The following is a 23,381-nucleotide window of genomic DNA, read 5'->3' as shown; positions in this document are numbered from 1 at the left end:
ATGTGTGAAATGTTGCATGGGGCAGCTGGCATGGAAATCGACTTTTTATAAAGCAAGGGTCAGTGCCATGGAGATGCCTGCTGGAACGGATGCTTTTGTCCAGTGAAGGGATGTGCTGCGCTTTCACCTGCTGCAGAGTGGTTTTGTCCCGGGGGGAATCCCATGAAACAAACTCTTCTCTTTGGTACATCAGCAGGCTTGTTGTCAATTTGATTGGTACTGAAACATGGGAAGAGAAAGGATGCTTTTGCCAGAAGAGAAAAGAGAACTGAAAGTTAAAGGGAAAGCTGTTTGCATTAGGCTTTAACTTTTAATGTGAAAGCTGCTTTTCTCTTTTTTAGTTCTACTAGAAAGCAAGGTAGTGCCTTCCTAGCCTTACATTTTAGCTTGTTTTAATAGGAAGCACTCTGTTAATTAAGACAGATGTGCCCTTCTCCACTGATGAACTGTGCACACAATAAAGGGAGGAGAAATAAGGCGTGGTACCTGCAATCGCTTCCCGAATTGGGGGTAGTGAAGGGAGGGAAAGAGCGCAGAAGGCTGGAGAACTGTCAGAGTATTCAGAGTTGAGAATTGTACTCTTAGTGCTGTTCCTCTAAGAGGAGGCCTCTCGGAGTTGCACTCTTCCCAGAAATCCCTCCCAGTTTTGCTAGCTTTGTAGGATGATTCACTCCTTTGTCTTGTGTGTACAAGCTGCTTTTGGGGAGGCATGCTCCTTTCTGAGCACTGCAAAGACTACTGAGCCCTGCTGTTTCTGTAGCGTGTGTCCTAAGAGTCTCCAGAATGCTGTCCGAATGTCAGCATCACATCCCCTGCAATAAAGGTACTTCTGGACGGCAGGGGGGAAGTACCAGGCACACAGCAGCGACGTGCAGGAGCTCGGGGTCGGATATGAGCGAAATCTGCGGTTGGAAATGACAAATGTAGAGAAGTGATTTGCCGGAGTATGTACTTTTGGTGGTTCATCCCACGGAAGGAAGCAGCCCTTCCCTCCCCTGTTTTCAGGCCAAGGAGGTATTGACACTATTTTCTATAGCCTGTGAACATAAGGGCTTCTTTTCAGGAAGTCTGTCTCTGCTTTTTTAATACATTTTTTCCAACAATCACTGTAATTAATGTAATTTCTGCTTTAGTATGTGTACTGTTATTTCCTGAGAAACAACATAGCTCTGCCTATGCTTGTGTGACAGAAACGCTGTGTCATGACTAGGTGCACTGCAGTGCGACTCCATGCTCCAAATGGATGCACATCCGTGCTGTAATGGGAGAGAAGTTGAAAGCAGTCTAACTGGTTTTGTTTGCTCCTTGGGGATATCGGTGGAAAGAGTGCAGAAGTGGACGTGCCTTTCACTTGGGCAGTCGCTTACCGGGATGCCCACATGAAACGCTAACCTGAGGTGGTGGTTGTAGCATTGGGGTTGTGTGGCAGCCTGCTAGAGAGGCTGCAGGAGCCTCAGCATCACTGCAGCTTGGCACTGCCAGCTCGGGGGAGGCTTCTGGGCAGCCCCTGGCCTTTAGAGCCTCTGGGAGGGCTCCTGCTCATTTCTGAAATGATGGAGCAGGCCTCTGACGGAGGCTTTGAGCACTCAGCACCTTCGTATGACTTGAGAAGCCACAGCCTTCGGAGCTGCAGGGTGAGCTTTGGCGTGCTCAGAGTGGCTGGTTTTTAAATGAATGCAGTGTCTCAGTCCCACTCTGAGAGTTTTTGGAGGATCTTAGAAACTAAACAGCCCCTCATTGCCCCCCCCCCAGATGTGTGGTGATTATTCCTGGAGGCAAACGGTGACAAGGAGGATAACTGTTCCCTTCCCCCTACCTTTGGGTTGGGGAAGCTCAGGCTCCTCTGATGAGCTCACTGATTCCATTGCCGTGAGCTAGTAAAACTGTTGCTCTTAATGCTGCCTGCAATCCCTCCGTGACCAACCTACTGCTTCCCCGGGGAGCAGCTCCTGAGCCAGGCACAGGCAGACAGTGACCATTGATGGGAAAAGTGATTTACATGTGCAATTTATTATTGTTTACACAGTTGATATAGAACGGTTGCTTGTAAAAACTGATGCCTTATAAAAGAAACTTGGACCATAGGCTTTTGTTTGGCTCAGAGGATCTGTCTGATGTTGCATATGCAAATCATTTGTAAAGTGATTTGCAAAAGGCTACTTTGTTGCATGCATTTGTTTCACCTTGCTTGTTTTTATAAGGTCCTTAAGAGCTCTCCAAGAACATCATGAGTAGCACTGGCCTTGTGTCAGAAGGTTGGCTGTGACATGCAGGGGGAGGGTGTAAGGCTGAGCTCTGCTGGGCCAGCTTTGTGTGGCCCTGCCGTTGGGAAGCGCAGGAATTGCTGGAGCCCCCGGGAGCTAATCTAGAGGCTGCATGGTTGAGCTGGTGCGGTTCTGCAGCTTTGCAGCACAGGACGCCTGGCTTTGGCACCGTCTGTGTCCTTGAGCAAGTTCTCTGTGCTGACCTGCTTTGTTAAATGCTCTGATTCCTGCTGATGAAAAGTGATGGTGTATGAGATAGATACTTGTAAGACAGTAATTGGGGGTGCAACACTTTCGATTTGAAACCTTGAAAATTGGGTGTCTTCTCAGCCATTTGTATGTTGTTTTTTCTGGCCTTTTACAAGGCAATCCAAGTGTGCTTTGCTCTAGAGATTTGCTCTGTGCTCTCCTGCGTGCATCAGGGCCTTTGGCTTTTTCTCTTTGGATTACAGCTCTCTAAATGCAAGTGGTGCCTTGGCGAGTGGTGCTGTGTCCTTTCTTAAAAGTAGAGATTGACAGAATGCGATAAGAAACGACGCCAGTCTAGTAGCAGAGGGATCTGCCCCATGAAGTGCTGCAGACCCCTACTGAGCAGCCCAGTTTCAGGGGTCTGTGATAAGCTGGAGACCTAAATTGGCGTCACAGGCTGCCTCCTTCCTGCTGAAGGGGCTTTACCTGAAATAAGAGTTCTCTTCCTTGTGCCTTATCCTTCTGATTGCTTTGTTTCTTTAGCCGGTGTTTCTGTTCTGCTTTCTAGGTTTCCAGCCGGTTTCTCTCCTGTCTTCCTATGAGGTTGTAATCCCGCAGAGGTTAGGAAGAGAACGGCGAGAGGCTTCCAGTGTCTCCTCAGTACAGGTACTGGGCAATCTTAAAAATGCCTTCAGTTTAGTATCTTACTTCCTAATGAGGTACACCCAAAACGGACTTGAAATTCTCAGAAAACTCTACCAGGCCCATCCAGCAGCAAGCAAGTAGCCATCCTTACAAAAGGTATTACATCTAGCATTGCCTTTAGCTGAGTTACAGTAAATACCTCCCTGCTTCAGAGGTTACAAGTTGCCATAATGGATTTTTGATCTGGGTGTAAAGATTGCATAATGAGCGTTGTTCAGCAGTGGAAAGAGTTTTAGAGAGGTAGTGGGATTGTTATCCTGGGAGATGCTCAAAATCTGTCTGGAGGACGCCATGAGCAGCTTGGGCCAGCTCTGTAGCTGGCCCTGCTTTGAGCATGGGGTTGGATTACAGAACCTCCAGCAGTACTTTCCAGACTGTATTATTCTGCTGTAGCCACGTAACTAAAGACCGCACACTTCAAAGTATTTGGATTAACCAACTGTGTTTAGTCACAAATTTTACAAGCATTGGCAGAATTTAATATTAACAAAAATGCCTTGCAGTTTATTGCAGACGTTGATTAATACTCCTGCTGTGATATTTAATGTAGTGGCCAGGCGATTCAGCTTATCCACTTAATATTTAAGGACCCTAGTTGCTGTGTGTAGCACTTGGCTAATGCAAGGCTGTGGAGGTACTGGCTCACTGTGAATGTTCAGTAATAAAACTGTGTTGTCCTTTTCCAGCTGTAACTAAGAGGTTTTCAGTGGAAGTCTTAGAAACAAGGAATAAGAAAACCACAAAGCTATTTTGAAATAGCTTTCTTGATGTAACTTTTCCCTAGTTACACAGAAAGGGATGCCAGGTTCCAGAGGTAGGGATAATTATAAAATAAGTTCAGGTTCACTCACATGTGGTTATTCCTGGTCTGGTACAACTAGGAAGATTTAAGAAGGAAAGTTTGTTAACTTAGTGCCTGGCAGTTCCAATGTGTGGACATGGCAGTCATTTTGTCTGCTGGATGTCAGGGAACCAGAGCAAATCCTGATGGCTGTGGTCAGCTTGTCATTGCCAGGTCTTGTGCGCTCAGCAGAGCTGGCTTGGGAGCACAAGGAACACCCGCTCCCCTGGCCAGTGTTGGGGTGCCAGCAAGAAGTGTGACAGGAGAGGCAGCTCAGATTGACAGAGTTCTGCATCCCCCTGGTGGGTGGTTAAAATTTCATTGGTATCGTCTGCATCTCCAGTGACTACTGTTGTATCTAAAAATGCTAACAGTACAGACTAGTCCTGAGCTATGGAAGGTGACAGTAGTGCTTTGAATGCTAGAGTTGTAGCAGTAATGGAGTTTGTAGAGGCTCTTTTCTGCCAAACTTCTGTTGATTTCAGAGAATGTTTTATTCATTAATATGAGTAAAATGCAACTTTTTTTTTCTATTCAGGACAAGGTGTCATATGCTATTGAAATAGAAGGAAAAGAATACACGATTCATCTAGAGAAGAACAAGTGAGTGATGAATTTCTTCAGCTTATTAAATTCCATCTGTTTTGTCTGAACACCAAGCTGGCAGGTAGCGTGTGGACTCTACTCTTGAGGTTCTCTATGAGAAGTACAGTTCCGTGCTAGCGCTGTGAAACCGGCAGAGAAAGGCAGTGAGAGTGGATTGAGTCACACAGTCTTGGCTATCAGCCAGAAATTTTGTTGAACTCCTGCAACCCTGGTGATCCCCTTTCAGTAAAGGAAGCAGTAGTTTGCTCAAATGGGGTTTGGGGAATGGTTGAAATGACTCTGTCCATTCACATCTAAAAATAAACAAACTGAACTGTATTTCAAGTAAATATTTTTGCTTTCTTCTGGGTTTTGTTTATTGTTTCAGGGTGGGTTTTTTTCCCCTTCTCATAGCACAAGAATACTAATAAACCAGGAAACTGACTTTATTTATATCCAGTGCCTTAACACCCGTAATTCACGGACAGTATGGATGTTGGCTGTCTTGAGTTCGTTTTCTAAAGGGCTACTTGTAGCAGCAGCAGGTTTATAAGGCTATGGGTTCTTACAGCTGCCCTCATAATAGGCAAAAGAGATAATTATTTAAATGTACAAGCCTCTGAGGATCTGGGGATCTCTAGCTGCCACTTGCCAAGCCCCTGACCCTCAGAAACATGGGAATTCAGCTACACTGCATCAATGGATTTACCAGTATGGGTCAGCAGTCTTAATCGTGGGAGACTTCTGCAATGCACTTCCTTCCAAAACTGGCAAAGAGAAGTCATATGCAGCAGACTAAGTGCTATGATTTTAATTATTTTTTAAATTTTTTTTGCACGGAAGCAAGCTTTTAGCACAATTTAATGGGTTTTGATGCTTGTTTTACTTATCTGGGGTGAGGTGGTTGATCTGATTTCATTCATTAATGTTCCGCCATTTTGGTATCTTTGCTTTTGCTGTGGAAATGCACAATTTCCTTTTTTAATTTTGAAGGATTTTCCTTCTGAATATTTCCTTATTTAATTGCAATTTATGTATTTGTGACACTTTTGATTAGGATCATCCTACTGCCCTGCTACAGTATCATAGTCATTTCATGAAATTTCTCTGTATTCCTTCTCCCCTTTCCTTACAGAGAACTGCTGCCCAAAGATTTCACCGTTTACACCTATAATAAGGAGGGAAAGTTGCAATCTGAATATCCAGATGTCCAGGTAGGATTTTTTTCTTTTTATACGCTTCCTGAAGGTGACACGAATGCTAAGCATCTACAGAGTGAGGGAGTCACGTATTACAAAATGATAGTTGTATTTTTTGCTGGGCCACCTTCTAACCCTGTTCACGTGCTGTGCTCTTTGTGGAGAGAATCCTTGATTTTTGGATGAGGATCTAGCCTGCAGCTGGTAATAGATGCCTGTTTTCTAAAACGGAGGTGATTGCTGTCTAACTGAAAGCTACTCTTCTCTAAAAAGGAAATGCTTTTCTTAGCTGTCAGGTATATCGTTATCTGAGAGTGGTGCTGTCCTTGTCCTACAGCACGGTGCAGTGTTGGTGTCGCCTCCAGACACAGACCTTGCTTCTGAGGGGGACCAGAGCGCACGGAGCAGGGCTGGGGTGGTCTAGTGACTGAGTGTGCAGCTTTTACATTTACGCACAACAGTCTTCCAGATTGAAGTCAAATGAATGGTCAGCTGCTGACCCATCTTTTCAGTTGTGTGAAGCTGTCTGTTAGTGACTTTTAAGAATTTTTTGAGGGTTGACAGGCTATCAGTTAGTTCCCAAATTTCTGGACTACTAGAAGGGATGAATGAGATAAAAACTGGAGGACCTTTGAGAGGGATGTTATCTGTGTAGCAATGGAGTTACTCCACTAAGAACACATTTGCAGCCCTCTTTTTATGCACAAGCAGGCTGCCTGATAGGTTGCCTTTGAAAATGTAATTGCTTCAGTGACATAAGAATAAAAAGCAGCTTGTGCAATACAAAAACCATGAGAGTATTTCTAAGGGCATCACTCTTCTAATGTATCAGTATTGTTCTTTTGAAAAGGAAGTGTTGGTCATACATGATTCATAGGATCTTGCTTTTTGAAATAGAGCACCTTAGTCAATGGGGTATTTACTTCCTAGGTAAAAGTGATTGACTAAGAGGAAAAATGCTTTTTATGTATGATGTCATGAAAGTCACAGTGGCCCTGAAGGATTAACACATGCCTTCAGTGCTTTCTGCATTCATTGCTGAAACAACAGGCTGTTGTTTCTACCTGACCCCTATAATAATGTTCAAAAATGCACTTACCAGAGGAAATGGAGCGTATTTGCCCCATACTATCCCCTTGTCTAGTTTCCAAAATAGGTGTTTACGGAGGACAAAATGGAAGTATTCAGTCTCATCAGGGCTGATGAGGGGACGTACTGTGCAACCAAAAAGTTCAGCAAGCGCCTGTTGGCAAGAATAGCAGGTGCTGGCCCTCTTCTTGCTGGAGAGAGGTTACGTACAAGTCAAACATTCTGCAGGGCTGTTTGCTAGAAGACTGGTGATTTGGCCCAAATCTGTAGGGAGGGGCTGGCCTTGAAATGTTTGAGGCAGGGTGGAGGACAGAACTTAGAGTAGGATGGCTTACGGTCAAGTTAAGAAATCCAGTTGCTAGATATGCTTCTGAGCCCTGCTTGCCTGGTATTTATAGCTTGTTGGCAGCGCCAGCTCTGAATTCGGCTTCAGGTAGAATGGCTGAGTGGGCGATTGGGATCTGAAACTGAAATCTCTAATGAACTGCTGGTGCCGTGGAGTTGTGAAGAACATTTGCTTTACAGGATAGGGAAGTAGGGATGCAGCTGGAGTCCTGTACCCCTGGCATCTTGATTAGCTTCCTATATCTAAGTCCTTGTGGTATTAAGACAGGTGAGGAAATTTTTAGGTGCATGTTAGCAAAAGAAATGCTGTTATATTGTGGTAGAGCTACAAGTGCGTTAGAACCTACAGACTGTAGTTAAAAGGCATGTGGTAAATTTAACCTAAAGCATATTAATGTTTCTCAAGTTGTAACTACTGCCGGTCAGTGGCAGGCATAGCAATTACATGATGAGAGATCGGGCTGGGTGTGCAGATGTGCATGGAGTATGTGTGTAATGCACTCTTGTTTTCCTGCACAGGATCACTGCCATTATCAGGGATATGTGGAGGGGACCCTGGATTCTGTGGTTGCTGTCAGCACTTGCTTGGGGCTCAGGTAGCACAACTCATCTTTTGTGTCCTAGCTGTCACGTGAGTCTCATGGCTCAGTGAACCTGAAACAAAATTCTTGCTCTGCTTTTAACTACTGTTCAGCCAGGTGGGGATTCATTGTCCGGGGCCAAGCTGCAATAGTGTATGCCTTTGTGCAGTCTTTCTGTGGTGTCTTTTATTCACATAGTTAACAGATCCTTGAAATACCGTTAAATAAGTTGATTAATGCAGTTTGTTATCAGTGTACAGTAAGTTATTTTGGGACATTGATTTTTTTTATTATTATTATTATTTTTTTAGGGCCATGTCTGACACTAGAGTGGCAATAGTGTATTTGAATTAAAGCATTTCTGCTTAAGACTTGTGATTTAATTTCTGGGGCATTGCAAAGTCTTCCAAAAATGTTTAATTTACTGTATTTCTGAAAGCCCTGTCCAGTGAAAGGCTGCTTTCACGCTTGAAATGCGGCATGCTGTTTTGCAAGGACTGAGCTAGAGACATGCCTTTAATTATCAAAGAATAACTGTTTGTTTTACTGTAAAAAAAGCTGGGTAACTATCCTCTGTGCTTAATGCAAGAATTTCTCACACACTACCATATTTTAGAGGTTTGGTGACAATAGGGAACATCACCTATGGGATTGAGCCCATGGATTCCTCTTCTGGCTCTAAACACATTCTATATCGATTGGATAATGTGAAGAAGGAGCCCACAATGTGCGGAGTAACCACTGAAGACCATGAAAGAGAACATACAGAGGAAAATCACCATCCCAGTATGACTCAGCTGCTGCGGGTAAGTACTCCACTGTTTTCTCCACAGTCCCCTATAATGGGTCTTGTAAGTGTTCAGCTAAGAATATCAAAGCTGCTTATCAGATTTCCTGGAGCTTAGCACATACCTAAAGGTTTCTGATTCAGAGGGCTTTGTGTGCTGCTGAAAAACTCAGTTGCTTCAACAAAGCAGTTGCAGTTTGCTTCTGCTTGTAGCAGAAGAGGAGCTCTCCCTTCACTGCGAGGGTGGTGAGACACTGGAACAAGTTGCCCAGAGCAGCTGTGGATGCCCCATCCTTGGAAGCGGAGAGTGTCCCTGCGTGTGGCAACGTCTAGCCACAGCCTGTAGCTAGATGATTTTTTAAGGTCCCTTCAACCCAATTTTTTCTGTGAGGGCTAAGTGGCTAATTAGATTATTCATGGGCAGAGATTTTGGGGCTGGTAGGGGTAGGAGCACAACCCTTATTGGAGGGGCTCATTAGCAAAGTATTGCATCAGAAGCCAGGAGAATATTGTGTTGTTTGTTCCATGCTCCTAAACGTCAGAATAACAGTTTGGTGTGAAGGTGTCCCCCCTTGTTGTTTGAAGACTGGCTATACAGGAACAAGATTGCAGTAAAAGCAGTGGTATGAGAAACATTGAATTTCATTTCAAGGTTGTTGATGTTTATTTGTTAGTTAGTGTCTTTCTGCTCCTTTATAGGAGTGTATTCTGTCTTCCCAAAGAAACCTTTGTGAAAAGTAAAGAGGTCTTTTGCTTTTGAAACACAGGAAATCTTTGTGCAGCTAAATTTTAGTGTAGAACACGTATAGAATTGTCATTGCATTGGATCACACTTCTTGGTTTTGGCTTGTTGCTGTCTTGGCACAGTGTGCTTTGGGTGTGTTTCTCAAACCACCAGTTGTAGCAAGTGAAATACGACATTGACATGATTTTGTTTTGTTTACTTCAATTTTATTAATTCAAGTGTAATCTAAAACTTTTTTTCACAGAGAAAGAGAGCAGTCCTACATCAAACAAGATATGTGGAGCTGTTCATAGTTGTGGATAAAGAAAAGGTAGGGACTGTGTGTTGCTTTCCCTTCCTTCTCCCCAGGAGGTGGCTTGGAAAGCCCTCAGTTTTCCTTACTCCCAAATGGGCTGTTGAAAGACACTGACAATTCAGCCAAGGTTACGCAAATATGCTAACCTAAAACAGAACAAATGTGTTGTATGCAGTACTCTTCAGGAAAAGAGTAAACTGGCAGACAAATGTAAAGAAAACACTTGGCAAAAACTGTCTTTGCTGTACTGTTTTTGAATATTGAGATGTTGTACAATGGCAGTGAAGGTGCTGCTGTCTTGATTAGCATCACCTTGACAGGAGCTTTGGAGCCAGGCAAGAATGTTTTTCATGTTGCTAGTCTTAAAATGTTGTGTTCCTTTTTCTAGCTCTTGTCTTTGTCTTCCCTTCAATGACTAGTTTCTTTGTCTTGCAGTTTGAAGATTTTGGGAAGAGTGAAACAGAAGTAAGAGAACACATGGTGCAACTGGCAAACTTCCTTGACAGTGTAAGTTAAAGCTACGCTGAGTGTGTAAGTGGAATGACATTGTGTGCAGCAGCCCTGCAGCTGTTTACTTTTGTAAACCTCTACCTTGGCGTCTCTTCTGTTACCGCTTTAGTGAGAATGAAATAAAGGGGTTTTTTTATCAAGCCAGGAGCTAAACCTGTTCCCTCAGTTGTGATGTTGAAGAGTCGTACCTGAGCGTTGTGCTGAAGGAGTGCCAGAGTAGCGGGGGCTGCAAAGCGGTGGCAGTATTTATTGACAGAGGGCTTTGGTGAATGCATTGCTGTGAAGGCTTTTCCACCTCTACATTCATCTGCAATCATAATACTTGAGAATTAATTTAGGGAACTCTTCCAACCTGTGCTACGTACAGTGAGTAACAAGACAGGCTGTTGCAGTTACTGCAATTCTTGTGTTTATGTAAAGGTTAGAGAAAAGGCATGTTTTTCAACTTGACTATTTCAGATGACACTATTTGTTAGATTTGAGACTCTTTTTTTATATCTGTTCTCAGTTTTCTTACAATATTGCTTGTGTGGCATTTAAGCATTGATCCTTTAGCTAATGAAGATTTAAATCACAGCGAAAATGCATTTTGGGTGATTTGAATTGTGTGCTAATGTTTAAAAAACTAACAAACCCAAACAGAAAAAGTAGATTCTTGCAATAAGATATATAATACTAGACCACTTGATCTTATCTGAAGGTCTTCAGAAATATTTCTTTTTTTTTTTCTTTTTTCTTTTCTTTCCCAGATGTACATCATGTTGAACATCCGCATTGTGCTGGTTGGTCTGGAGATTTGGAAGTATGAAAACATAATTAGCACAGACGGAGGTGCTGGTGATGTGCTGGCAAATTTTGTACAGTGGCGAGAGAAGAATCTTGTTTTACGCCGGAGACATGACAGTGCCCAGTTTGTTCTGTGAGTTGCAGTCTCTTCCCTTTGACTTTTAAGAAGCTCATTCTATTGCTCTCTGCTCATGCTCAACCGTACTGTGGTATCAAAAGTAGCCAGCGTATTTCAGCAGAGAATCCAGTGCAATCTGCTGTGGTTTATGTACTTGTGAAAACAGTCCAAGTCAATTTAAGCATTTTTAAGGTTTCTGTGGTCGTTGAATTCAGTGTCCTCTCTGACAGGTATATTGCTAAATAATTTTTTTTTTCTTGTCCCACATGTCCTGTACTGTTCCATGTTCTATTGTATAAAGCTTCTGTTCAGATAATCCTTTGTCAGGTTGCACACTGGTTAGACTTGTAATCTAGGGATTTTTCCACTTGAAAATGAGCATAAACCTGGTGCAGAGTATTGCATTTTAACGGAGAAAAAGTTGTTTCTGCAGTTGGTATCCAGAAGCTAGCTACGTGCTTTGAGCTTTGACATGTGACGTTAATCTGTCCATCCCTACTGCCTTAAGCTAGCTCAGAGCTTCCTGAGTTGTCATCTCTGCCCCACTTCCAGGACGCGTGCCCCTGTGCACTTCCCGCTCCCGCAGATAGCGCAGCCCTTAGGAAGTCACTGCCCAAAGCAGCGAAAGGGCAGCAGCGAGAGTGTGCTCTGCCTGGGGCAGCAGCCCAGCCTGCCCTTGGGCAAAGTAGCAGCTCCCCTTCCCACAGGAGCTGTGGGAGCCTCTTCTCCAAGGCAGAACAGCACCGCTCAGGTGATGAGGATGAAATGGCTGAAAAAATGTTCTTTTAAAAAATTCTTGTATCTGAAGAAAAAGTGGTGTGTCGTGCTGTTGCACTTAAGCTTTAAGAACTGTGTAGAAACAAAATAAGAGAGTAACGAGAAGGAAGTTGACAAGGAAAGAAATCTATGGAGTTTGACAACAGTAGAAGGGCAGCTAACAGCCATTTAAATTATTTATATTTAGAGGGAAGATGTGGAAGAGGCTGACTTTCTCTGCAAACTCTTGTCTTTAAGAATAAAGAGCCATGAACAGAAAGATAAAGCCGAACTGGTACATTCATACCCACAGTCAATAGTAGCATTCCTAGCAGTGCTGCTTTGTTAGGATTGGAAAGCTGGAAAAGCAGTATTTTATGCCCCAGAAGCAGAAGTGGTGTATTGAGTAGCTGTACGGATGGGCTGTACTGTTGGCAGTGTTGTGTGTCTAGTTGATTGTCTTTCCTTTTTCTCCCCATGAATTCCCCGTAGGAAGAAGGGGTTTGGTGGCACAGCTGGAATGGCCTATGTTGGAACAGTGTGCTCCAAGAGCCACGCAGGAGGCATTAATGTGGTGAGATATCTTTAGTGATAAGTGTGAATGCGATCAAGATAAGAGTTTTGCACTCCAGAAGTCTTCCTGGAAGTGTGGAATCTGTAATAACAAAGCTGAAGTGGCTTAGTGGGAGCTTTTATGTGGTCTCCAACTGTTTCTGGCACTTCCATGATATCCGGATCACAACTTTTCTGTGGTCTTCTGCGTCCTCTGCTCAGCTTCCCTTCATGTGTGCAGCACTCATGAAAAAGGGACAGGATTTCTCTGCTGACATTTGAAGCACCTCTGCCTTAGAAGTATGTAGTTCTCAGATTTGTCCTCTGGTGTCTGCTTGACCTGCAAAACCAACACCCGACTCCTCGAGCGGTGCTAGTTGACTGCCCTTTTTATGTGAAATTGCGGAGTGTTAATGAACTGAATTGCTGATCTCAGATAACTGGCAATCCTAGCAATCTTGTTTTCTTGGACAGAAGTACTGGAATCAGCGTTTGCGTGTTTTAGGAGATTTGGGCTGGTGTGGAGAACTCAGTCTTTTGTGTTAATGTTGCAGCTGCACTGGAAAGTAGAGGCCGTTCAGTAGTGTCCCAAATATGTTTATCCAAGGGCTGTTATTACTAAGCAGATGACACACACTGGTTAGAAAGCAGGCACAGTTGGTCTGAGAATCCTTTTAATGTAGAGACAGAATGACAGAAATGTCTTATTGGCACATAGTAAACACTGACTGTCTCAATATAAGCTGTCTGCTAATTTTCTTCTGGTTTGCTCTTGTGCAGTTTGGAAGAATCAGTATACAGATGTTTGCTTCAATTATGGCTCATGAACTGGGCCATAACCTGGGGATGAACCATGACGATGAACGTGTCTGTCACTGTGGAGCAAGCAGTTGCATTATGAGCTCTGGAGCATCGTGAGTAACTGACAGAAGGGAAGGCATTGTCTGAGGGTCAAAGGACCCTACCCATGCGCTTTGTTTTTGTGGATGATTGCTTTCATCTTCAAAGTGCTCTTGCAGAGAGTCATGTCACACTTGCAGCTCATGGGGAAAACAAGCGTTACCATTGTTCTGCAAACTGAGGGAATGCTTGTGGGTTGGCTTAGTGTAAAGATAAGCTCAAGCTCTCTGTTGCAGAGGATCGAGGAACTTCAGCAGCTGCAGTGCTGAAGACTTTGAGAAGTTGACTCTCAACAAAGGTGGAAGCTGCCTGCTCAACGTTCCCAAGCCTGATGAAACCTATAGCGTCCCATACTGCGGGAACAAGCTGGTAGATGCTGGGGAGGATTGTGACTGTGGCTCACCAAAGGTTAGTAGCTTGTATATTTTACAAATGCTGTCAGGGTAGTCTTGCATGCCCCTTGGTGGAGAGAGGACTGTGCACGGTGGAGGGTGCAATTTCTTGACATTCACGGCACTTCTGTTTTCAGGAGTGTGAAAGTGATCCTTGCTGTGAACCAGGTACTTGCAAACTCCGCTATGGTGCTGAATGTGCTTATGGTGACTGCTGTAAAAACTGCCAGGTAAGGGACTCAAATGTATTATTTAGAAGTGTTCTTCAGTGGCTGAAAAAAGGAGAGCGTTGGCCTGGCCAGTGCGTCTGTGAGAGGGAGTTGTGCATGTACACAGCATGCACTGAGTGCTTCAGGTCAATGCCCTTTTTTGGGGCATATTGTGGGTGGGTGCAGGGTTCATCTCTGCTCTAAGGCTTCTGTTTTCTGATGCAATTTCCCCCCTCTTCTCTCCCTTTAGCTCCTTCCTGGAGGAACTGAGTGTCGGGCAAGTAACAATGAGTGTGACCTTCCAGAGTACTGCAACGGCACGTCCCAGTTCTGCCAGCCGGACTTCACCGTTCAGAACGGTCACCCATGCCACAATGACGAAGCCTACTGTTACAACGGCGTTTGCCAGTACTATGATGCACAGTGTCAGGATATCTTTGGCCCAAGTAAGGAAGAGCACAGCGTTACAATTTTTCTAGGAGATGTAGCTAAAAGAATACGCTAAGTTTATTTATAATATATTTACTTCTTTTCCTATAACAAAGACCAGCTGGCTTTGGCAAAGGAATTGGAATTGTGGTATTAATGGCTTAGCCTTCACATGTTCTTCCTTTGTTACGGTTAATGCTCTGCTGGCGATTCAAGCAGTAATTTTGTTGTACTGATCATTCCTGTTACAGCGGGGCTTCCAGTTTATAGGACTGTAAAGAAGCCATGAAGAAATATCAAACAGTACAATTGCCTCAGTGTTAAGGGACTACTTTTCTCTCTTTCTTTTTAAACTTGGAACCTTGTAGTGCTGACATTTTCAGCTCTTCATTGTTTTGATTGCATTCTTAAGCTGTCTGTGCTGCATGGAAGATACGAGGTGTTTCTGTCCCTATTTAACTTGGTTCCTTTGTCTGGGGGGTGGGCTGTTGTTTGCAGAAGCCAAAGCAGCCCCCAGCATTTGTTTTACTGAAGTGAATTCCAAGGGTGACAGATTTGGCAACTGTGGTTTCCATGGCCATGACTACAAGAAATGTTCCAGCTGGTGAGTTGAGCCCATGCATCACAAGGTTCCTAAATGTATCATCGAGAAACTTTACTCAGGTGCTCTAGTATTAGTTTGGGGTGTTGTAGCAGGTGCACTGGGGAGAAACATGTCATCCCATAATCTAACCTTACTGGCATGTATGCATCATTCTGAAACCCCAGTGAGACAGATTAGAAAAGATGTGTTTTATCCTAATTTCCGAGGCTGTTCTTAGCGCTTAAAGCCTCCATGCTCACACGTTTCTAAGTTCTGTTGACTTTTGGGTTAGATTGTCTGGCTTGAAGTTTTGCACATAATAGTTGAAATGAGTTTGAATCTTCAGACAGTTCTTCCGTAGCTGGGTTTGAAGCTTTCGGACTCATGCCACAGTTTCCTGTGCATGCAGTGTTCTGTGGGCTCAGGGGATCTGTGTGTCACGCATTCAGACATGAGGCCATGGCAAGGAGAGGGTGTTCCACGTCTCCCATCATTGATTGATCTTATCCTAAGGTGTTTGTGTACAGGAAAATGAGTAGCAAACTTTCATGTGTTCTTTAATGTAAAGGTCCCAACAGCTTACAGAAAGAAGGGATAAATCTGTACTCTTGCAGCCCTGAAATGAGGCTCAGCTCGGTGTTGTTTGGCAAACTGCCTCAGTTTTATTTTCAAGTAGTGTCTTCCAGTAGAAAGAAAAGATCGTATCAAATGCATGGCACACTTTTTCTCAGAGTAAATTCAAGTGTCACTACAGTATTCATATGCTGATGTTGTAGGAATGCCATGTGTGGGAAGCTGCAATGTGAAAATGTGAAAACGATGCCTGTTTTTGGAATTAAGCCTGCTATTATCCGAACTCCCATTGGAAGCACCACATGCTGGGGTGTAGATTTCCAGCTAGGCTCTGATGTCACGGACCCAGGGATGGTGAATGAAGGTACCAAATGTGGTACCGGAAAGGTAATTAACAATTAGGAAGTGATTTCTTAAAGTAATAATTTGGGGGTTTCATGTGAATAAAATTTTCAGCCACACTGTTTCATGAATATTTATGGCCATTAATTTTTTGATGTCTGTAGTTAATGCCAAACTGAGCGAGTCCATTGGTTCCCCACACGGCCTAGTACTGCACTGCGTGTGCATAAAAAAATGCAACAAGCCTTTCATTTACAGATGAAGCACAAGAAATTAAGTTTGCTGAGAGCCAGAATCTTTGCTCTCTCAATGAGCAGGAAGAGCCAGGCACACACAAATGCCTTTAAGACAACTTTCAATTAAAATCCAACTAAACAAGAAAGCCTAGAAGCTTAGCCCCGGCAGAGGAATGTGCATTCCACTTATCCTTATTGTGCACAATTTAATTGCTATTCCTTTACATGCAGGCTAGAGACAAAAGACTTCCAGTGACAGTTCAGACCCCATACTGAGAAGCCTTTTGTAGAACAGACGTGTTTCTGTAGTGTTGGGGTTTATGGCATAAGAGTATGAGACTCGCTTTGCGGTCAGTGAGCACAGAGTGGCTGCGGAGCCGTGTGCCATGGAGCTGGCAGCTGGGGGAACGCGGGATGGGGAAGGAGGGGTAGGTCAGAGGAATGCCATCTTGCTTCCTTTGTGCACATCTCTGTTCCTCTAGGTCTGCAGGCACTTCCAGTGTGTGAGCGCTTCTGTTCTGAACTATGACTGTGATGTGGAGAGGCAGTGTCACGGACATGGGGTAAGCAGAGTGAGAGCCTCCACTCCTGCTGATAGTCCACTTAAAATGAAGGCTACGTCTATGAGTTCTGCTATAACGGGCTGTATTTCTAAGTGAGGTCTGCAGACATCTTTGTTACGAGAGCACTGGATTCTTAGAGCCAGTGGCCATGCAAATATATAAACAGACTTGGTTTTTTTGGAAGGTCCCAGATTGAGCTAGGTATGCTGTAATTGTGCTTAATCAACAGTGTCTATATACTAGTCTTTTTTTGTACTTAGGAAGTCTTCTGCCCTTCTCTGTTTAAGGCTGTAACTAATGTGGAATAAAGTAATCATGATGCTAGATGCAGTGATTGAAAAAATTCTGAGGGGTTCTTGAGAATGGGTTTTGCTATAAAAAGCTGCTTTTTGGTACTGTTAATGAGAAAAGTGCCTCTAACATTCAGCAAAAATTGGACCAAGGTTATGTAAGTTGAGCAAGTTTTAAAGTGGTGGATAGTAACTTAATTTTTCTTTATTTAACTGTAAAACTCTATAAAAATGTCTCTGGACAAGAGAGCCTATAACATTATCAAAAATAATCTTTGATGAAAGCTCTTAAGATGATATTTTTTTGCCAGGCAAGAAGAATTCCCAGTTCCAGTATTACTAATGTAATTTGAAACTCCGCTGCTCAAAAAATTATAATAATAATTAAAAAAAAGCCACAGTCTTTAAGCGGATGGGATAGCTAATCTTTGGAAGCTCATCCTGAACAATGCTGTGCTGCTTGCTCAGTCATGTGAAATCTTGAGATGCCTGGCCAAGGACTATTTAGATTTGATGTGAGAGTTACTGGTTAAAGTTCTTCAGGCTGAGTGACGCAGAAGGGGCGGAATAGATGGTCATGGCTACCACATGCTGCTTTTAAATATATGGGAACTTAAGTTACTAAGTAAACCTTATGGTGGTGTTTGTGTTGTTTAAATACAGGTGTGCAATAACAACAGGAACTGTCACTGTGAAGCAGGCTGGGCCCCTCCTTTCTGTGACACTAAAGGCTATGGAGGAAGTCTGGACGGCGGACATCCTTACAATGGCAAGTAGTTGTAAGGCAACTGGGCACAAGTTGCTGCGCCACCTTGACAACTTCCATTCTTAGATCGAAATAAGCCACGGAATTTGGCTGAGGATGTGGGTTCAAATCCATAGATGTGAATTTTTATGTCCATAAGGCCATGCTGCTTCTAGCAGTGGTGGCAGGGATGAGTAGCTGCCCTGTTCTGGTATCTGCGGGTAGATGCATTTCCCTCTCGCCACAGTCAGGACTAACACTTGGCCCAGGCGAGCTAGAGCAAGGTGTGTTGACCAGTCACTGTTTTATTAATATTTATTATTTGAGTGCAGACAGCATGCTTCATTTGGTAGTAAATACAAAGGTAGTCCCTGCCCCAAAGAACTAAGGGCATAGAAGAGAGGTATGTGACAGAGAAATGGGGAAGTACAGATGTTGGGGCTCTTGCTGTATTGAATGATTATACTGAACTCTGAAGCAAGTGGAAAAATACTGAAGAAATAAGACGAGGTCACGGCCAGAACAGTGGGATGAAGAAAAAGGAGCAAATTGCAGATGTTTGCACAAAACCAAGGCCGACAGGACGCAATAAGAAGAACTAGGAGACCGCAGAAAGGAACCTACGTGCCAGAACAAGCAGAAACAGAAATCTTCCCAGTAAACAATTGTTAACCAATCGTATTATTATACGCTTGTAAGATAGCCAATCACATTATCGCACGTTTATAGAATGCCTTATAAAAGTTTACCTGGTTTGTGCAATAAACGGATCAGATCTTGAACTCCGTGAGTATTCGTATCTGACTCCCGCTCGCTCGAAATGCCCGCAGCATCCAGAAGCTCTGTTTTCCTCTCATTCAGTTGAGCTCATAAGATGTTCACAGTAATGTAGTGGAAAAAAAATTACATCTAGATATTCAATATGCTGTTATAGCCTTATAGCCCAGGGTGTCACAGCACCTACAGTTCTTTGACCAGACAATCCTGTGAAAAGATAATCAGAAAAGAGTATCTTTGGGTATATGTCTTTCAGTCTTACTAGATTCTTCAGTTTTTTCTTCTATGGAAAATGGAAAATAGTTGTAGAACCAGTCCTACAAAATATGCACCACTACAGTGAGTCAGGTGGTGGTAATGCCATATAATACTTTTTTTTTTTTTTCCTTCTCCATTGTTTTGTTCCCATCAAAGACACCTCATTGAGAAATGGGCTGCTGGTATTTTTTTTCCTGGTCCTCCCACTCCTTATAGCTGCTGCTGTGGCATTTGCAAAAAGAGACAGGCTGAAGCGGTGCTGTCGAAGATTAATGTCACGCTGCCATTCGTAAGTACATTTTCCTTAGTACCTTCTCCTCTGCCCTTTGGAAGTAGTCCATAGGCATTTATTTATGCAAGCCAATGCCAAAGTAGGGAGGCATGCTCCAGTCCTAAGATGTCAGGCGAAGGCCCCTGCATCAAATGACACATGTAGCTTTTCCTAGGCAATGACAGAAGAGGTAAATTCACCTTAAATTGAGGGAGCAGAGAACTTTCTTCTTACTGTGTTTGTCATCGTGCATTGGTGATTGGTTTTATATTTTTAGGACCCATCTTTGGTATAAAGTGGCAAAATGAAGCTGTCAGAGTCCAAAACAGAGAAATGGTTATGTTGTTTATTAGATTTGTGGCAAATATTATATTCCTGACATTTAATATGGGCTAAGCTAGTACAAAGGCATCTAGCAGGTTCAAAGTGCTTGGATTTGTAGCCTGCATAGCCATTCTGTCAAGGTTATGTGCTCACACGGTCCTTATCAACTGCATTTCAGGTCCCTTCAGTCACCACCTCCTAGGACAGAAACCGAACCAAGAGACTACCACCACAGAGGCTTTTCACATGGCATGCCTTATGCTCCAAGAGGTGCACCCATGGTAGGAATGATCTGCTTTTCATCACTTTATTTGTCGTCTGTTACTCTAAAGCAACAGATAAAGGCAGGCTTTTGCCCTAATAAAAGCTTCAGAGTGACTTTATTCTTCTATTTCTGCAAACTGAGTTTTCTCTTTGCTAAGGCAAAGAGAATAACTATTTCCCGAGGTGGGTGTGTGCGAACTCCTCAGTTTCCTGCTGTTTAAGCTTTTTATGAGTTGTGCTTGGCTTGACAAGCAGTTTACCTGCTCTGCTACCCCCTTTATCATACACTGGAACCCCCTGCCCCACCTGAGGAGGGAAGCAATCCTTGCCAGCTCCCTAGCCCCACTCCTTTTCAGACCAGTTACCTGTCTGAGTGCCCTAACTAGCCAAAGCACACTTGCCGAGCAAATCAAACACTTGTGATCAGCCTTTCTGTTTTTTCCGAAATAATAGTACTTTCCAGACTGCTGCTGTTTCTTTCTGCTGAGTTTCTCAGAAGGAAAGGGCAACTCGGACATTTCCAGTTTGTTTGCAAGTGGTCTTAAATGTCAGTTAACTAACGAAACAAATATTTCCGTTCCCTATATGCAAATTTGTGAACGTTCTTGTTAATGTTTTCTTCGCAGGGTATGGAACCGAATACCTTTCCTGTTCCATCTTACCCAGGTAACCAGCATTCTCAGCAGGCTTACCACCAGTCTTACTACCCATCTCCGCAATACCGGCCACCACAGACGCAGAAGCTGCCGACAAGGTCAGTTGAGTTATTGCAAATAACTATTGGCAGTTGCACTGAGGTATATTTATGGTCATTGCCTTCATCTCTGTAGGCATTAGGGTATTTCATCACGTATTATGTGCAAGCAGGACTGACCTTTTGTTGAAAAAAGTTTCTCCTTCACACTGTGGAACTAAAGTGCTATTGCCCGTAGCATTCATTTTATACACTGTCATGACTACATTTTGATTAAGAAGTTTTGGAATGCTTTTGCAGAGCCATATTAGCCCTGCATAGAGGCGAATAACATGCCTCTCAAAATAAGCAGGTTAAAAAGAAATTACTCAAAAATCTGTCATTTTGCTGATTCATGAACATTATTTTCAAGTACAGGATCATTTCTCATCAACTTTGAACAGAAAGTTTTCCTTTTTTTGTTTTGCTTTTAAATTGTATTTCTAAGATATGATGCCTATGCCGTAAACTGCGCATCCGGAAAGTGCAAGGTACTGAGAGGGAGAGCTTTACAATAGCTTGCGTTGGTGGGAAACTTGTGGGGGTCTTTGTCTGGGGAAAAGTGGTGTGTTAACGAACTGGGGTTCCCTGAGGGTTCCAGGCAATGGAAAACAGAGTCTGACCATGGCATGTTTGAAATGAGTCTTCAGTGTGGAAGCTGAGATGGCACAAAGTGGCATAGCTGGCCGGGGGGAGTCACTGGGGTGCTGGTGCCAGGCAAGGGGGAGAGGGATGTACGTTCTGGATGTCATCACCTGGGCTGACAACGGCTTCGATGTCCTCTTGTAGGCCGCCACCTCCGCAACAGAAATGTGTACCTCAGGGACCTCCTCCACCACAGCAGAAATTACCTCAGGGACAGTATTTTCCTTCTCGACCGGCACCTTTGCCTCCCAAGTAGCTTTTGGCTTCTTCGGGGCCTTCACGTGACCTGACCCGTTCACTGAGACAGAGCTGAAATTGCAGTTACCTTTCTTGCATTGAGTGGCCCAAGGTAATCCCGGAAAGCCTTCCTTCTGCAGCCTGTGATAAGGCAAATGAGATATTGAAACAAGGAATGTAAAACTTTAAACTAAATACCTCTACCAAAGCTACAGGAACTGAAAACATCTAACCCATTCTTAGATCTGTCTGAGTATTGTGGCTTTGTAAACTGCAGCAGGCTGTCCAGCTGGAAGTGGAGCAGCCTGCAGCTAAATAATCTTTAAAGTACAGCACTTGGGAGTTGCTTTTAGTTTCCCCATTTCTGCGATGAGCCCTAATAACAAAATTGTCTGATTTGTTGTTGTCTTTCTTAAACGTACAGTGAAGAATGGAAGCAACCCATACTGTTTTCAAAACAAGGAAATCCAGCCAATTAATTTGAAATAATTTCGCATGGACTGGAAAACGTTACCCATTTACACATTAATGGCACAAGTGAAATAAGGTATCAGTGTACTACTTCAGAGGAAGATAAATATATTGTAAACATGTTTATGCATGTATATATGTTTATTGATGTGTAATAATGCACTTAAATTCTTACTTTCATGCTGACTGACACTAAGCTGTGCTATACAAGCACCAAGTTTAATGATTTTAAATTAGTAATTGTGAGTTGCTAAATGTGAATCCTGCACTAATTTCCACTAATACCAGGAATAGGCAATGAAAGCAAAGGTACGAAAAGACGCAGCCATACTTTGGTTTTAAAAAACAGGGTGCTCTTATGTTTTAATTTGGGTCTAAAGACTCAGTAGCAGTCACTGCAGAAAACTGAGATGTGAAAAACGTGTCTGCCTAAGTCACCTGAGCTTCTTTGAGCACTTTAAACAGGAATTTGTTGACTAATGCAGCCCTTTCACCCAATCCTCAAACCTTTTTAGTGTCAGTCAGGATGCTTGAACAGGCTAACTTGCATTAGGTGGGACTGCCATCTGTTTCTACACCACTGACAACAATATCTGAAACCTGCTTCTGAACGGCAGTGTGTGGTGTGCTGGCCGAGGAGGGGAGCTCTGTTAGTGTGATGCTGTCTGGCTGCGGGTAGAAACTGGACGCTGGTGGTCACAAATAGAAATCTGTTGCACCAACTTGCTAAAAGTGAAATAAGTACTGAAAAGAGTGCTTGGCTTTTTCACTTTGTGCTAGCCACAGAGCACAAACTCTATCTGTAAAATCCCCCATAATATTGCCAAAAAAAATTTTTTTCCTCTGTATATACATATATAAATATATATATATATATATAGTGTTTGCATTTGCAGTAATAAAATACTTGAACTCCTGTGGTTTCCCATAAACTTAGACTAAGATTTATAACACTATTAAAATACGTAAAATGTCTCCTAGAGTATCACCAGATGTATTTGTGGGGGTCTTCTGTTTGTTCCAAGATAATCGCTTCCTGACGTTTGTTGTGTTTACTCAGTTTGGGCTGGCTGTAGCAATGGGCTTTGCGGCACAATGAGGCAGGTGGTGCGGGAGCCTCTCTGGTGGGTCTGCTCCGGACCATGGGGACGAGGGAATCCAGGCAACAGGAATCACCTCTGAGAGACGTACGGAATTGTATTTGAAGCTGTATGTGTGAACTAAAACTATGCTGAAAATGGTGCCTTTTAATAGATAAAGTTTTTATACTTCCGGCATGCACGTTAGCAGTATTTGCAGGGTGGTGGTGTAGGGCAGTGAACGTGCGGTTTTTAGAAGCGATCCTATGGAAAGGAAATAGCTCAGATTTTACATGTGTTGAATATTGCAGATGACTACTGACTTTCTTTTTTAAAGTGTACGCATATCCCTGTCCCCCGAGTCGCTCTGGAGAAAGCGGGGGGCGATGTCCGTCCCCACACGCGGTGAAACCTCTGCTCGTCGGTCGCTGCCATGCTCTCGGGGCCTGACCTAAGGGCTGTTACCGACCCCCTTTGTAAGAAACAAACGAGCAATAAAGATGCCGGTTTTGTACAAGGCGCTCTCCTCTGCCTCTGCTTTCCGGGGCGGGCGGGGCCGTTGCCGGTGGGCGGGGCCGTTGCCGGTGGGCGGGGCCGTTGCCGGGGCAGATGGCGACGCGCTGGGTGCTGCTGTTGCTGCTGTTGCTGCGGGGGGCTGGGCTGGGCGCCCCCCGCCGCCCGGCTGGGCTGGGGCCCGGCTCGGCACCCCGCGG

General features: G+C 43.7%; 1 protein-coding gene across 1 annotated transcript in view; it reads left to right on the top strand.

Annotated features, from left to right (window-relative positions):
* ADAM9 (ADAM metallopeptidase domain 9) overlaps positions 1-23,185 on the top strand; it is a 30,016-nt gene extending 6,831 nt beyond the window's left edge. Inside the window, exons 2-22 of the mRNA XM_055820198.1 lie at positions 3,022-3,119; positions 4,538-4,602; positions 5,720-5,798; positions 7,737-7,813; positions 8,415-8,604; positions 9,575-9,640; positions 10,061-10,132; positions 10,885-11,054; positions 12,288-12,369; positions 13,128-13,261; positions 13,484-13,655; positions 13,777-13,869; positions 14,099-14,294; positions 14,776-14,881; positions 15,637-15,820; positions 16,494-16,574; positions 17,528-17,633; positions 18,801-18,933; positions 19,418-19,520; positions 20,130-20,257; positions 21,026-23,185. Coding sequence (XP_055676173.1) covers positions 3,022-3,119; positions 4,538-4,602; positions 5,720-5,798; positions 7,737-7,813; positions 8,415-8,604; positions 9,575-9,640; positions 10,061-10,132; positions 10,885-11,054; positions 12,288-12,369; positions 13,128-13,261; positions 13,484-13,655; positions 13,777-13,869; positions 14,099-14,294; positions 14,776-14,881; positions 15,637-15,820; positions 16,494-16,574; positions 17,528-17,633; positions 18,801-18,933; positions 19,418-19,520; positions 20,130-20,257; positions 21,026-21,137 — 2,447 coding nt within the window. The 3' untranslated portion in view covers positions 21,138-23,185. The remainder of the gene's footprint in view (positions 1-3,021; positions 3,120-4,537; positions 4,603-5,719; positions 5,799-7,736; positions 7,814-8,414; positions 8,605-9,574; positions 9,641-10,060; positions 10,133-10,884; positions 11,055-12,287; positions 12,370-13,127; positions 13,262-13,483; positions 13,656-13,776; positions 13,870-14,098; positions 14,295-14,775; positions 14,882-15,636; positions 15,821-16,493; positions 16,575-17,527; positions 17,634-18,800; positions 18,934-19,417; positions 19,521-20,129; positions 20,258-21,025) is intronic.
* Positions 23,186-23,381: the final 196 nt, after the last annotated feature.

The sequence above is a fragment of the Falco peregrinus genome, chromosome 17 (assembly GCF_023634155.1).
Source record: "Falco peregrinus isolate bFalPer1 chromosome 17, bFalPer1.pri, whole genome shotgun sequence".
Classification (NCBI taxonomy): Eukaryota; Metazoa; Chordata; class Aves; order Falconiformes; family Falconidae; genus Falco; species Falco peregrinus.
Note: the sequence above shows the minus strand (reverse complement) of the source record. Positions and strands in the feature narration are given on the sequence as shown.